This window comes from Falco naumanni, chromosome 6 (assembly GCF_017639655.2).
Source record: "Falco naumanni isolate bFalNau1 chromosome 6, bFalNau1.pat, whole genome shotgun sequence".
NCBI classification, from domain to species: domain Eukaryota; kingdom Metazoa; phylum Chordata; class Aves; order Falconiformes; family Falconidae; genus Falco; species Falco naumanni.
This window is the reverse complement of record NC_054059.1, coordinates 5,777,243-5,793,034: the sequence shown is the minus strand read 5'-3', so window position 1 is coordinate 5,793,034 and position 15,792 is coordinate 5,777,243. Positions and strand designations below refer to the sequence as shown.

The 15,792-nt window shown below is 37.8% G+C and overlaps 1 protein-coding gene across 2 annotated transcripts in view; it reads left to right on the top strand.

Moving 5' to 3' along the window:
* Window positions 1-15,792, top strand: part of ZNF292 (zinc finger protein 292) — a 54,333-nt gene that overhangs the window by 27,091 nt on the left and 11,450 nt on the right. Inside the window, exons 2-5 of one of the 2 annotated variants that reach the window (XM_040597759.1) lie at window positions 2,362-2,516; window positions 3,048-3,126; window positions 4,465-4,600; window positions 13,556-13,758. In XM_040597759.1, the coding sequence (XP_040453693.1) occupies window positions 2,362-2,516; window positions 3,048-3,126; window positions 4,465-4,600; window positions 13,556-13,758 (573 nt within the window). Of the gene's footprint in view, window positions 1-2,361; window positions 2,517-3,047; window positions 3,127-4,464; window positions 4,601-13,555; window positions 13,759-15,792 lie in introns of those variants that run through there. The other variant, XM_040597760.1, reaches the window with a different exon arrangement.

Genomic DNA, 15,792 nt, shown 5'->3' with positions numbered 1-15,792 from the left:
TAATACTCGTTTCACAAAAAGCAGTTCTGTGTTTTCTTCAGTGCAAAAATACAAGCTATACCTGAGCACTTAAGGAAAAGTTTATTCTCTAAGGAAAAAGATTATACAAGTATGCTTTTTATTGTAAATCTTCCATAGTACGATACTGTTAAAGGTGCTGTCATTGATTGCTCTGTTGTATTCTTAATAAGAAACAACATCAAGTTAAGGAGAAAGGGCTTCTCGTGCAAGCCTGTGGCATTCATGTAAACCTGAACTCTTTTAACGTGAATACTTGTATCAGCTGGACAAGGGGAAGAAATCATTGCCTGTTCCATCCAAAATATTGCTTCAGGACCCAGAGAGTGAAGGATTCAGCTTCGTTATTTTACTGCAGCCGTTTTACCGCTAGCATTCTTAAACATGTCGTGTATGACAAATCAATAACTGAAATCATAGTACATCTGGTTATGTAAGCTTTGGGCAGAGGGAGACTTTCTACTGAAGTTTCTTTCAAGATTATTTCAAGTATACTCCCTTGTTCTGATTATTCTAGTGTATTGATGAAAATTGCCAAATGGTACCGAAATAGATGTTTGCTAACATTGTTACGTTGTTTATTCAGTCCTCCTTTGTTGCTTCTTCTGTGTTTCTCCTCTGTTTTATTCTTTCTTGATTTCTGTGCAATCATCTGCGGTGGTTTTTTACTGCTGTTAGGAGAGCATCATATTGGGTGTTACAGTAAAACAGACAATACTCCCGTTGGGTTTGAGGTTCCAGTAGGGAGCACTAGATGCTACAGAAGCATCTTGTGCTGCAGCAGACAGGTAGGGTATGTAACTTCTTTTAAGATGACTGTGTATGAAGACTTCCTTTTAAGACCAAAATAGATTTTAATGCAACAGTTTACCAGAAACTGCATGTTTCTTACCTGTTACATCCTTGACTGGCATACCTTTGGTCCACATTTTGGCTGTGCTGTAACCTGGTGGTGATATTGTGACTGTGAGCAACCACACTAAACAGTTTTTTGTTCAGTTTAATATAGTTGACATTTTTTGAGAGGGTTTCTTTTGGACACTGCCCAATAAGGGAATTTTAAGTATGTTCTTTACGTTTGCAAATTGACAGGAGCAATCAATACATGGGAGATTAGGGAGACTATTGAGAGGCACATCAACATCCTGGGGGAATGGGCTGAGACGTAGTTCAGCGGAGGTGAGCACAAAGCCCTGTGTGTGATAGGGGGTAGCCCCATGCACCAACAGGCTGGTGGCTGGGGAGCAGCTCTGTGGACACCAACCCAGCTGTGCTGAACAGCCACCAGTGTGCCTGTGCAGCATCGCATCAGCTACACCTTCAGCAAGAGTGCAGCCAGCAGGTTGAGGGAGATAAATCCCATTACTGAGAACCTGTGGGACTGCATCCAGGTACTGATGGGGTGAAATCCCAATAAATGCTAGCCAGACTCAGAAGCAGGTTGCCCACAGAGGCTGTCGAGTCTCTGTTCTTCAGGATGCGTACAGCTCCATCGGACATCACTCCAAACAACTTATTCTAATGGCCCTGCTTAGGGCAGGGTGTCAGACAACCAAAATTGCTATGTTACTCTCAGCTTTCTATCTGTTACACCCCGCAAGAAGGAAACAGCAAAGTTGATCATTTTAATATGATGGACTTGCAACATGCCATAGTGTAATAATCAATTGGCAATTTGTTAAGCTGTCCCAGGCTTGAGAGCAGAGATCCAAGGGGACTATGATTTGGATGGTGGCATGAGAACCCTTCTAGCTACTGTACCTCAATGTGTGTCCGAGTCCCCTGGCCCTGACTGAAATGATTGGCAGCCTTTTGTACTTTGTGTGGCGGTGATTCCATCAGTCTCGTGTGTATCAGCAAGGCGGCAAGAGAAAGGAATGTAAAACTGTTCCTGAAAAGCAGAGAAGTTAGAGTAAAGGCTAATACTTTCAAATTTACTTGCTTTAGAAGCTGAACTGTTAGAAGTGAATGTCTGAGTTTTCAGTCCCTTAATTGTGACTTCCCTAAAAAAAGGAAAGTATGTATGTTCCCAGATAATGCTCTTCAGGCTTCTATATTGGGAAAATATGAATTTAAAATGAATTATATGGTGATACCATAGGGCAGAAGTGTCAGTCGTAACATTTTAATGTGATCAGAGAATGATTGTGTGGGGACTCTAAGTTCCAACTGTTAATGAAACAGTAAATTTAAAGGAAAAAAGGCATGCTTTGAGAACATGTAATTCATATTAGGGAGATAGATGTAATCGTTAAGAAAGAAAATCTACTAGTGAGGAGTATGAAGCTAAAAACTTAAATATGTTCCTGAATTTTGGGGTTGTTTTTTCCTTTTCCTAAACAGACTTTGCTGGAATATGCAGAGAAGTGGAAAACATCGGAAGACCCTCTGCCCCTGTTAGAGGTGTATACAGTGGCTATCCGAAGTTATGTTAAAGCACGACCTTATCTTACCTCTGAGTGTGAAAATGTAGCGTTTGTGCTTGAACGTTTAGCACTGTGAGTATGTTTTTCAGTTACTAAACCCAGCCTGTACAGTATAAACTTGTTAATGCCTAAATGCTTTCCCAATCCGGTTCACAATCTATAGAAATTCTAAATAGATTGGGAAGCACCTACCTTCCTCATGGTGAATGCTGTATGTGAGAGGGAACATTTTTGGCTGTTGGAAATGGGGCAGTCTTGAGAGTGACTCCTGATCTAGGGCAAGCCAACATCGCTGGCTTGAAACACTTCGCTACTATTGATTTGCATGCAATATGAAAGTGCATAAATTTGCGCAGGCTGTTACAGGTTTGGACTTCAATGGTGAATCTAATTTTTTTTTTTTTAAATCTGTGTCTTTGAAAGAGTTTGCTTTTATAGTTTCTGCAAGTGTACATGACTGCCTCTTCTTTATAAGTGCAAAGAAACCAAACTAGTTTGTGACTTTGGTGTTTCAAACAACTGTTTGGCTACTAGAATAAAGAATTGATTATACATTTTAAAAACCAAAAATTACCTCAAATAATATTTCCATTTCACTTCCAGAAGCTGTATTGAACTACTTCTGTGTCTGCCTCTTGATTTACCTGAAAGTAAATGGGAAGAATTTCAGGCTTTTGTACAGGTGAGTTTGATTCATGAAATGAAGACTTAACAGCTCTTAAGAATGGTTTGGAAACCCGGGGATGTTAAGCAGTATGTCTGAAGACTTGTTTCCTGGTGGCTGATGTAGATCAAGGCCTTCAGCTGGAAATCCTATGTACTCTGCAGTAATTGCTGTCAGTCATATCTTTTGTCTGTTGTGGTTCATGTGGCAGCTGTGGAGAAAACAATATTTTCAGATACGTGAAAGAAGGCTCATGTTTTAAAAGGTGATTGTGTATTAACACTGTTAGAAGTGAAGTAATAAGTTATTCTTTACTAGTTACGGTTTTACATTTGAGACTGTGAATGAAAAATCTATCAATACTGCAGGATTGCTAGATATCCCACAGGGCATTAGCTGGTTAAGGATTAGAGCTCTGCTTTAAAGGAGAGTGTTGAAACAATTCTGGTTCTTGCTGTTAGAAATACGCATTGGGAGGTATTGCCTACAGTTAAAAAAAAAAAAAAATGGGAGGTTGGAGGAGAAAGGAGTAACAGTGAAAAAAACCTAGATACAGTTACCTCAGGATTCTCAGCCTCAGTAACACAGGAAGATGCAAGGCTGATTTTTAGAGTGAATTTTGACTAGCAACTGCCTGATATAAATCAATTCTCAAGGGATTCATCTGATGCTGGGAGGTTTCACAGCCTTCAGAGCAGGTGGAAAAGTAAAAGTGAAGAGAAAAACATGAGCCCCCTTTTTTTAAGGACCAGTGTTAGTTGTGCATTGCTACTTAAGCCACAGATTTTTGCAGGTATTTAGTTTGCCCCCAAGCATACATCTGCTTCCAGAATTTGTTCTAGTATCTAAATGTAGTAGAAAGTATTTTAATTGATTTTAAGACTCCAGCCTGCCTTCATCACATTTGCATATAACCATGCAGGTGAGGTCTTAGAGTTTAAGTCTTCTGCCATTACAAAAATATTCTTTTCATTGTCTCTGGTGCATAAAAATTGAGCTGCCAAAGAGTCCAAAATAAGAATTTAGGCAGCTGGTGCCGGACCATTATGTGGAGCAGAGAATTTGCTCATCCATTTTAAAAAGGAAGGCCTATTTTAAAATTTAGTTTCAGAAATTTAAGCAGCCGTCCTGTTTAATAAATCTCAAGGTGAATTTGGAGCACTCAGTTGTTTTGGTTTCTTAGCCTAGGCAGAAATAAAGCCTATATAGGCTGAATATTAAGGTTGGTTTGTAATACATATAATCTTTATGTGATAAGGATGTTGGGGTTTTCTTTTTTGACATAAGGTATAAATGAGGCACATATTCTTAGTATCTTTTTTAACAATACTTTGTTTCATAATATATATTATTCAGGTGGCTCATAAAAACTTGATGGAAAATGGCAGCCGGGAACTGCACATTTTAACTACACTTACACAAGAGAAAGGAGTGTGGAAGAACCCAGTGTTGTGTGCTATTCTTTCCCAGGAACAGTTGGATCCAGATAAAGGTAAAATTTAAAATTATGGTTGGGATAAAATATGCCTAATTTTTATAATACATTGAAACATTATTATGATATATGGAAGTCTTTTGTTGAATATAGTTTGTGATAATATATAAGCTATATAAATACATAAATATATAAATAAATAAGCATTGTCTGAATTAAGAAAGTGTATTCCTAGGCATATACAAAGAATTTAACGTTGGTATTTTGCATAAAACGTAATCATACCTGTAGATATCTTGCCATTTTCTTCATAAGCCATATGAAGGGAGATTACATGCAGGGTATTTTACAATGGGGTAACTTCAGTACTGTTATACAAAAATTACTTGACATAAAATAAAAAATACTTTTTTTAAAATGACAATGGCATTTACTCAGTTATGAAATGTAAAGAGGGCCATTACCAAAGATTCATTTAGACCAGAGTTCTGAGAATGGCTAACAGCAGTTGCTCAGGGAAGAGTGTATGATCAGCAGAGGCTTACAATGATATTTTCTTGGTGTATTATTTCTGTTGTTAATGATTTGCAATTCAGAAGTGGTATCTTTGTGTTAATAAGTCTTAGCTGGTTTTTTTGCTTTTTTTGATTCTTTGTCTAATTGGTTTTAGAATCTATATGAACTATCACACCTAAGCGTCTGGCAGAGTTAACAGTTCTCATATCAAGTAGTTCCTCTTACTGTCTGCCTGCTTTTAGTCTGATGCCTGCTTATTTCATGTGATACTCTCTATTTATTAAGAAGTAAACTGTTCTCATGTCTTTTAATGAATGCATCATAAGATGTGATTTGTTAGACTGCTGTCACATCCCATCTTCTCTCTCCTGTAGTCTGTTCCATGCTACCTTCTAGCTTTACTGTCCCATGCCTCATATGGGGGCCCAAAGCAGTCAGCATGTAGGTGTACTGATCATCCGCTTCATTCTGCATTTCTTTCATAATGTTTCCTAGCAGTAGACTTGCTTCTTGACTGAGCACTGAACTGATGTTTTATTTAAAGTTGTCTGGTTTAGTCCAATTTCTTTCCTAAGAAGTAGTACCTATTTCAGTGTTAGGATTTTCCCATAACTGGTGGCATGTTCTTACTTACCCTGCTTTTATCAGCATGTTTTATCACAGTGTTCTCTATGCCCCTTTTCCAAATATTTATAAAAATGCTGGACAGCAGAGGTGCTGGTGCAGATCCTCAGGGAACTCACTGAGTTTTTTTTTCTTTTACCTGATTATTTATCCATATAAGGATATTCTTTTTACTGCCAACATAGTTTGGTATCTTTAGGGGTTTTGAGAGACTTCTTTTAATACCTTTAGAAAACTGACTGGATCTCCTTTATTCATATTATCATAACTCCCTCAGATAAGTCCAGTAAGTGTATAATGCAATTTATTTTTATTTTTTTTTACAAAAGTCACACTTACTCTTCCACAAGATTTCCATTTTGCCACTTCTTTTAATAATTTATTGTGCTTCTAATACAGATTTTGGATTGGTATGCAGTTCTCAGAGTCCCCCAGAGTATTTTTACACTAGCTTCATATCAACCATCTTCTAGTCCTCGTAACAGCAAGGTACTTCTAAGAGAGGTTTAATTAATACATTACTTGCCTTATATTTGAGGGGGTTTTAAGAACTCCCTCATGAATCTGGTTTTGATGACTATTTGTTTTGTTGGTGTTTTCCTGCATAGCTTTTTTTGGTTGGGTTGTTTTTTTTTGGTGGAAATTTCAAGATTCCTTTTGCCACCTGAGTGTTGTTTACCCAGGGGTGCTTCTGCCTTGGACTTTACTGACTCCTGCTACAGTTACTTGTATCAGTGGCAAGATTGTCATATTACATATGACATTTTTGTTACTCAGTTGACAAGCTGTTGTGTAGTTATTGTAATGCTCTGTAATACTGCATTGTTTTATGCAGTCTTGCTAATTTGAAGGACATTTTAGTAATTTGAAAGACATTTTAGTAATACCAAAACTCCATTGCCTGGAGAGCTACTTCATTGACTGTAATCCAGCACCCCCACTGGTTACCACTTACCTTCTTTCAGTGGACAGCTGTGTCTCAGCAGTCTCCAGCCTTAACTCTGGTATAACAGTCTTTGGAATATTTGTAAACTCTGCTTACAGGATTTTGTGTTCTTAATGTTGCCTTTACCATTTGCTATTTCAGAAGTTCCCAAGTATTTAGGGTGTCAGCTTGTTACACTGAGATGTTGTAATTTGCCATATTTGATCAACTCAGTCTTTGAGTAATGGTTAGTGTAACATCTGTTGGAGACAAAACAACTAGTTGAGACAGTGTTTTTCCTCGTATCGTTCTCTTAAGGTTTTGTTGCCTGTATTTTAGTTGTTGCTTCATATTTGTTTTATTTCAGTCTTGGTAGTCTCAATTATGACCTATTCAGTATCTTTGACATAACTGGGTATCTGCTCAATTTTAGGTCAGTGAAGTGCTCTTCTTGAAGTACACTGTTGTTGACTCCTGAAGGTCAGTTTGCCTCTCTGCATCCCCTTTAGGAAGCACAACTAGGTGTCTGTTTCAGATCCTTTTGAATTCCTCTGTTCTCAAGTAGTACAAACTCAGGATGTAGTGTGAGAGACAAATTCATTTTCTCTGACCCCACAGCACAGCTGGTTTATTCTGATTACAGTCAAGCAAATGCAGGCTTGTCTGAACTGGACTCTTCTTTTCCTCTTGGGAATATGCTGTTGCATGAGTTCCGTCTAAATACGAGCAGGAAGTACTCGCTGAGAGGTTAGGGAGACCGTTCTGAGTGCCATGTCATTAAGTAATTGCCTTACTCCTGACTGCCTTGGGCACAGCTCAGTTTTCTGACAAATGTGTGTCTGTAAGGATTCATGCACTAAGGAGCTCAGAAGTAGTAGAGGACGGATAGCCAGTTGTTTGAAGCACTGACAAGAACAGCATGTCTGCCACCGATTTCTTTGCTGATGAGTATTACTGCATCACTACAAGATGTTCATACAGTACTATGATGTAAAATAGTGAAGTCTGTCTTGTAGTTCTTACAGTACAGTTCATGCATACAGTAGATACAGATTTTGTGTCCTTGTATAAAATCTTTTTGCACTGGAAATATTCTTGGGCACTTGATTTGCCACCTGCTTGGGTGACAAACATTGACATTGCCCTGTCTCTGACCATGAATGTTGAGAAACCTGGCTTTAAGTTACCTAATTCTGTGCAACAGATGTCACCAAAAAAAATAAAATCTTCTCTTGGGAGCTGTTGTAATGCTGATACCCCACTTAAGTTGTTCCTGAAGAAAATTATCTCTCTCCCCCTGCAAGTGAAACATCAGCATTGTCATTTGGGACTGTGTTTGTTCCCACATCGTGCTTGTCTTTTGTATGGAGGACTAGCCTGGAAATGGGAATTGGATTCCTACTGAGCTGAGGAGTGTATTTTTTTTCTTATTCTTGACTGGTGACTCCAAAGAGAATTTATTTGCAGAAACTAAGTTGTAAGCAGGGTCTTTGGATGTCATTTGTGGGCCCCCTAGGTGGACATCTGGAGTTGATAGCACTACTCATGACTGCCATCTGAGAGAAACCGGAGTTTCCTGAATCTGTTTGGTATTGTGTCATGGATCAATCTACATTCATTTGAAGAATGCCCAGGCAACCTTCTACTCCCTCAGAGCAGTTCAGTGCCAAAGTCAAGTCCTTCCCCCAGTTACACATCGTTTCTTACTTCTGTCCTTTGCCTATGTCTTTACCTGACAGGACCCACAACAATTACGTGAGTAGGCCTGCAACTTCTTGATTCAAATTCTGGTTCCTCAGCAGTATTATCTCTTAAAGTGTGCTTAAGAGCTATAAACTACTTGGGTTTTCTTCATGTGAATTTTCTTCTTTTTCACCTAAACCTGTCTCCTGTGCATTTAAAGAACGTCTATCAAATTTTCGTGTTTTGTCTGTATAGCATCGTGGACATTTTAGACTTGAAAGATCACCCAAAGTTACATGATCCCATCAGGTCATGAGGATAGCAAAGTACTAGTCTTCTAAAATAACACTTCAGAGATCTGTTACTGAGTGCTTTGGTAACATTCTCTCTGTGGAGCACAGCTCAACCAGTTTCCACCTCAAATAGTGGGAGCAACTACCAAAAGTTCACTGCCAAAGCAGAAAGAAATCTGGAAAGGTATCCTAGATGTGTGAAAATAAATTATCCACATCATTTAAATTCAAGATGGCAGTATTAGCTGTGATCACTAAGTAGTCTGAAAGTAAATGGTTCACCTGCTTTAGCGCTTGTCAGCTGTTTTCATATTACTATCAGATGTTGCGTTGCATTGCATTCGCGTGTTGACTGGACCTGCTACTGTTTGAGGTTTCAGCTGCATGACTACTTTTTTTCTTGAGATTGCGTATGATGAACAAGAAGCACTTATATTTAGAGAGAGGAATTTTCCATGTTCCCCTGCTTCATTAATTGATTAGGGAAAGAAACCTTAAGCTGATCTTAATTCTTCACATGACAGTAGGTCTTCTGTCTTACTGGCCTCCTTCTGAACTACCAGATAGCTTAATTTGAGATCGGGTCTGATTTTAATCTTGAATTGAAGCTGATCTGCATTCATGGCAACCAAAATTTATGTTTTTTTGACATTGTGTGGCTAATCTGTACGGCCTTAATGCTTAGTGCACCAAAGACTGAAAATTGGAAGCATGCCCAATGTTTTGGGCCATGTGGTAGCCTATATATGATGTTAAAACACTCTACTGCACTTCCATCTTCAGTATTTGTCAGAGTGGCTTGTGCTCTTCAACGTGAATCTATCTTTCTGTTCTTATCATGTTCTTGCAGTGATGGTCAAATCCTTCAAAGCTGTCATTGGTATCCTCAGCTGGTACTGAGGGCGAGTGAAGGAAAATATCTGAGAGAATCCTACAAAAAGCCAGATGGCTGCTGCTTTTTTTATCTGATTTTGATTATCCTTAGAGATTTAAACCTGGGTGCCAAGAAGTAAGTTCTTGAAATTTTCGTAAGTTTGAATATAGTAGGCATACTTCTGAAGTATGTCCTACTGAAAAGAGCTTCAAGGAAACAACCATCGCTATTCAGAAATTATCAAGGTGGATAACAGGCAGGTTAGAACTTAAACAGCCAGCATGGAACAATTTTCAGTAATCAGAGCATCCACCACCAGAAATCAAATGATACCAGCAGCCTCACTTAAAAAAAAAAAAAAAAAAAAAAAAAATAAAAATCCCGAGTGTATTCAAAACAGCCACCTGGAAGTTCTGTTACCCTTTCACCAAACAATATGCCATTATAGGAGCATCCAGGTTTGGTGCTGCATTGAATAGAATTGTGCTAAGGTGGTGTTTGTGTAAAGGATTCTGAGACCCAGCTCCAGATAAATATGGAGGCGTGCAGTACTGTTCAGAGTCACCCACAGTGTGAACATGCATGTGGACTAACGCTAAAGAGGTTACTGACTAGTAACTAAAGTTCTTTGAGATGGATAGCCCATATGTACGTTCACCTGCTTTCATCCTCCTTGGCCGGAATGAGGTTGAGAAGACATGGTCTATGGTAGGTTAATCTATACGTACCCAAGAATTGGTGTAGAGTAGTAGGATTGAGTGCTTTAAGTAAGGCAAAAATTCTCTGCTTTTATGTTCTACAGTTTCTGCAGTCAGCCAAAACAGGACATATGTGTGAACTGTCCACCATAGAGAACTTCCTACTACAGTACTGTGCTTGTGGCTTATTCATGCTCTTCTTTTGTGCTGTTAATCTATGGATTACATTTTTAATCCATGTATGGTGTGTTACCTGCTATAAAAGTTCATAGTAGTTCTTGCGGGCTTGACACAGAATCACTTGGTAGTATGATGTGAGATGCTCGCTATAGGATTCAAAGGAATAACAGGGAAACTGTGTCTAAAAGGTTAGATTCCAGTATCTCCAAGTCTATTTGCTGGATTTAGTAGATCATAGTATCATCCGTCAGATGTCACCTGCTAGTCTTTTTTTTCTCTCATGTTAGTTCTGTAATCTTATATGAATTCTGCACGCGCCTTGCACAAACATAAGTTTATGAATTTTAATGAATGGTGGAGCATTGCACAAAAATGACATAATTTTTCCAAGAACCATGCCATTGATAACTAGATCATTCTCATTAAATACTTCAGGTTTTGTGCTCATAGAGGCTCTGACTTGCACTGAAAAAGCACTTGTGCCTCAAAGCATATTTGTGAAGTTGTATTTATTATGGTAAACTAAACATTTGTTTACAATAACTTTGGAAATAGACATTGCACTATAAATATATGTTTACAAAGTGTTACATAAAAACACCCCAAAATCTTGTCCTTAAGACTCTTCCTCATGATAGACTTGCTTCTGCCACCTCAGCACTGTTTTCTGTCTCAAAATGCAGTACATAGTTCAGTTATGAAATAAATATAATTAAAACTTGTGCTTTGAATTGGCTTTCAAATGTTAACTGTAATGATTATAATCACTTGGATTAGAATAAAGGCTTAAGAGCTAATATGTAGCTTTAACCCTGAGGTCTTCCTGTATCTTATTGAGAAGATAACGGAAAATGTTCTGATGCTTATGCAAGGTAGGCTGGCTGAAGCAGTAAACACTAGAGGAGGAGGATTACTGAGGACTAGCAGACAGAACACAGTCTCTGCAATGTTAAATGCAGTAATTATAATAATAAATCAGAGCAAAACATCTTGGGTTACCAACATGGCTTAAAGTCCAAGGTCTTCCTGTATCTTGTTGCAGAAATAAGGTAAAATGTTCCAATGTTATTCCAGGCAAACTATCTGGGAATAAATGCTGTGGGTGAAAGGATTACAGGTACCTGGTAGAAGGAAGAGCAAGGCTAAAACTGTTGAATTTAATTCATCGCTGGGTCATTTGTGGGTTGACAAAAGAGTATGAGTGTTTTTTATGAAGCATTGGTAATGACATTAAAGGAACGTTTATCCTACTGTTTAAAAGGCAGATGTCCTCTAAGAAACACAGAAATGGTTATAGTCTACCAATTGTCTGTTACGGCGCTCTAGTTTTCCTTTATTTCTGCATGAACAAAAATCTGGTCATATACTCATCAACATGGAGAGAGGAAGAAAGAACGCATATTCGACTGAATATTCTTACACGTCAGTGAGCCATGGCTGATCATTTGTAATAATGCACAAGGATCCTGAATAACTAACCAACTAAGTTGGTTGAAATGGTAATTCAACCATGAATCTGAAAATGCATGAAAGATAATGATGGGGTCTAACAGGCCTGTTTTGTGCAAAAGGCAGTATTTTCTGTCTTAAAATTGTGTGCACTAAAATGATAAAGAAAACCGTTGACCTAATTTCTGTTGCAAGATGGGCTTTTAGTAATATCCTGTATAAGTAGCTAGAAGAAGGAGAAATCATGAGATAAAATGAAAGACAGGCATGAATCAAAAACCAACTAGGATGGAAGGAAGCAAAGAATAAAATGAGATGGTCTTTTTTTTTTTTTTTTTTTTTTTTTCCTTCTCTGAGTAAACCTGTTTGGTATACTAATACTGAAAATACTAGAGACACAATTAATTTTGCATATGCTGAAATTACTGAATTTATTTCATCAAGACCAAACAGGACTTTGGAAGTAAAAAAAAATGAGGTGAATGGGCAACATGATTCAAGTGGAATTCAAGGCAAGTACATGAAGAGGGATGTAATGAATATTTCTATGTGTTAGAAAGTGAGCACTGCAAATGTCCAGAAGGTTTCAAGAAAGGATGAAGAAAATACTCAAAGGATGGAAATATTATTTTTTTTTTTTTAGAAAAAACCAAGATTTTACCCTAACGCTGAAAGACTATTATGTATCTTCTGGTTTTTGTGAATGAATGGAAAAAAACCCTAGTAGAAATCTGTTGGGTTTAAGAGATGAGAGAATGCAGTTAAGATGCGGATAACTGAAAACTAAAAAATATTTTCCACACAGCTTGTAACTAGCTTATGGAAACAGTTGTCACAGGGAGGGGTTGATGTGAAAAGGTTTAAACGAAGTCAATTGTCTCCGTGTCTATTTAGTTTTAATAATTGACTTTAAATATTTTGGAAGTAATACTAAACCTCATGCTTCAAAGCTGAAGCAATTCTGGTCTTGAAGATCGGGATGAGACCTGAGATGTATATGTAACAGTAGGAACATTAACCTATGCTTCCCCTTTCTTATTGTAGAATTCTTATACTTTCCACTGAAGCACCTGGAGTTGGGTTGTTAGTGTAGACAGTTTTAACTCTGGTAGTAGCATATCTGCAAAATATAATTGAATAAAATACAGCCATTCCTGTGTCTTTTGAGTTTTAAACTATAAAACAGTCAAATTTATACAAGATAAGCCTCTTTTTCAGCCAAGTAAGTTTCCTACAAAAAACTTATAAAGGAGTTTGACTGCGTTCTGTGAATGTGTAATACAAAATATTTAACACCAATAGAAAGGACTTCAGATACTTCTACAGTTGTCACATTTATCCTTTCATAGCAAGGTCTTTAAAAGGCAACTATTAGCAATAGTATAGCTAATAGTTGTATATATGTATAAAGAAGGTTGTGAGAGTAGTGGTTTTGTGTTGTTTGTCTTTCTGTAGAATATAATCAAATGGTATCTAAATATTTTAAGAAGTGTATGTTTTTTAAATCTGTTTTGTATGCAGCTGTTTTGCCAAGAAAGTAGAATGAATTAAAACCTGCAAGTAGGTAAAAGGTCTGTAGCAGGGAATCCTTATAATAAACAAGTACAGTTCTCAAAGATGCTTTTTCTCATCTTTGTTTCATACCTTTTGTAGCTTTTGTGATTTGTATAAATTTTAGAGGTTAACCATGAATGAGTAAATGACATGTGTTAACTCTTATGACCTGCTGTGAAATGTGTATCTAATAATTTGGCTTGTTTTTCTTTGAAGTGAATGAATTTTTAGTGTTCGAAGGTCCCGTCCTGCTGGATATGCGAATTAAGCACCTAATGAAAACAAAGCAATTAATGCAGGCTACTGCCCTGGCAAAACTGTGCTCTGACCATCCAGAAATCAGTGCAAAAGGCAATTTCAAGCAAACGTACTTGGTCTGTCTTTGTTCAGGATCACCAAATGAAAAGCTAATGGAAGAAGTAAGTAAAAAAACGAAGAACTTTCTTAGACTTATTTCTTTAATGATAATAAAGTCACCAATTGTAGGCTATTTTTCTGTAGAAGAGGTTTTTCTTGTAAAATATGTACATTATTTTTGATATTTTGTTTTTTCTTTTCATTTAAGTCACTTTTAAATGGACTAGTAATGACTTGATTAAAACACTTGTGGAAGCGTAATATTAGGTTGCTAGCGGGAATTTCTGGCTTTGCCACAACTTCATGGGGTTTTTTGTTTGAAGTATTTTAGAACTCTGCCTCAGACCTTGTTAGTAAGGTGAGGATAGTGGTTTTCCCACTCTTAATATTTTAACTGTAGCTTTTTGTGTAGTACCTCATACATAAATGGGGCCCTTTTAGATGTTAATGTTTATTCTCTGAACTGAAAGTAGCATTTTTTGACCCAAATGCCCTGGTAAAAGTGAAGGTGAAATCAGATACTTGATCTGGCTTGAAATATAAAATCCTTCTTATTTAAATGCAGAAGTCAAAGAAGAGATAACAGCTTTGCTCTTCTGCATTCTTTAGGTGATGTCTTAATTTCTCACCCCATCCCGTCTGACCTTTTTTCATTCTTAAAGGAAAACTAACTGCAATTGTCAGTTTTCTTGATTGTCTGCATCTCTCTGCTCTCTTTTTGTCTCTGTCATCTTTTTATTTTAGTAAGTATTAAGCATCTTAAAATTGATCTTAAAGGGATGAAAACTATGCAGTGATTAGAGTTGGAAGTTTCCTACCCTAGATAGAGGCTAAGTTCTAAGATGACAGCTTCTCACTGGGCACATTCTGCTGATGCTCAGTAGGATCGGATCGGTCTTACCCTGCCAGCCCTGGCTGCTGTAGGCCCTGCCAGAACAGGCTCAGGAGGAGCTGTGACAGGGCTGTGCCAATCTCGTGTTTGTTTGCTGAAGACTCAATGGAATTTGGAATTAGTGACCCTGCAAACGTGCTGCCTTCGTTATTCAGCCCCACCGTGCTTCCAAAGCAGAGTGGTCAGTGGGTGAACCGTGAATCCCATGGACAAAAGGAATGGGGTAGCCTTGTTTCTTAGGATGCCATAACATACAGATAAGTTCAGACTGGGTTATCACAGAGAACCTAATTCAGAACTTTCCAAACCTTGGATTGCTTAGCTTTGCAGCTTCAGCTAATATTACCAACCATTCTGGAAAGTTTGTGTATTACCAAGAGAAGACAGATATGCTAGAAACACGTCAAGGTGAACTTCTGAACTGAGAAGGATGGTAATTTTGTAGTGTGAGGAAATAAGAAAATGGGGGAAAAAAAAGGTAAACCATAAAGAAGTATAGCTCACTCTGTGGAGGTGTGGGAATTTTGATACCCATTCAGAGCAGGCAGAAAAGTAGCATTTGAACTCATTTTCAGCTTGGATTAGTCTAATGGTTTGCTTCAATTATGTGAAGAATTCAAATCTGCAGTGTGTGAAACGATAGACTGACAGACGTGATGGCTGGACCCGTACAGACCTTTGCTCAGGCTGGGTCCCTTAGGAACTCTGAGGGGCTGGAAAAGCATTTCAGAAAAAAATTCCCTTTATTGTAAGTTCAGTTTCCCATCTTCTTCCCTGTGGTTTGAACTGATGGATCCTGTCTGAGATGAGGTGCTCAGCAAAGCAGACCTTTGGTCTAGATTGGTACAACAGTTATTTTAATGCATCTTCTCTAAGGTCTTGAGAAATGCAGTTTTCTTTAGAAGATGACTTTGAGGTTACTAAACCTTAAATGATGTTCAATGAAGGGTCATTAGTATATTTACAAAATGTCAGTTCAGGTGAAAAAAATGAGTTCCTTTACCCTTCAGAATTGTAGCTTGATTGCTGGACCGACACCTGGATACCATGGTGATCACCCCAAGCTGTGCTGCCACTTTATCCAAAGTGCTGAACTAGCTGGTGTTTGGCCTTTCTGTTTCTTGCTTTGGGTGGTGATGTGATTTCTCAAGAGAGACTTCTGACAGTGCCGTTGCAGTGGTCAAGTTATTCTTCAACTGCTTGT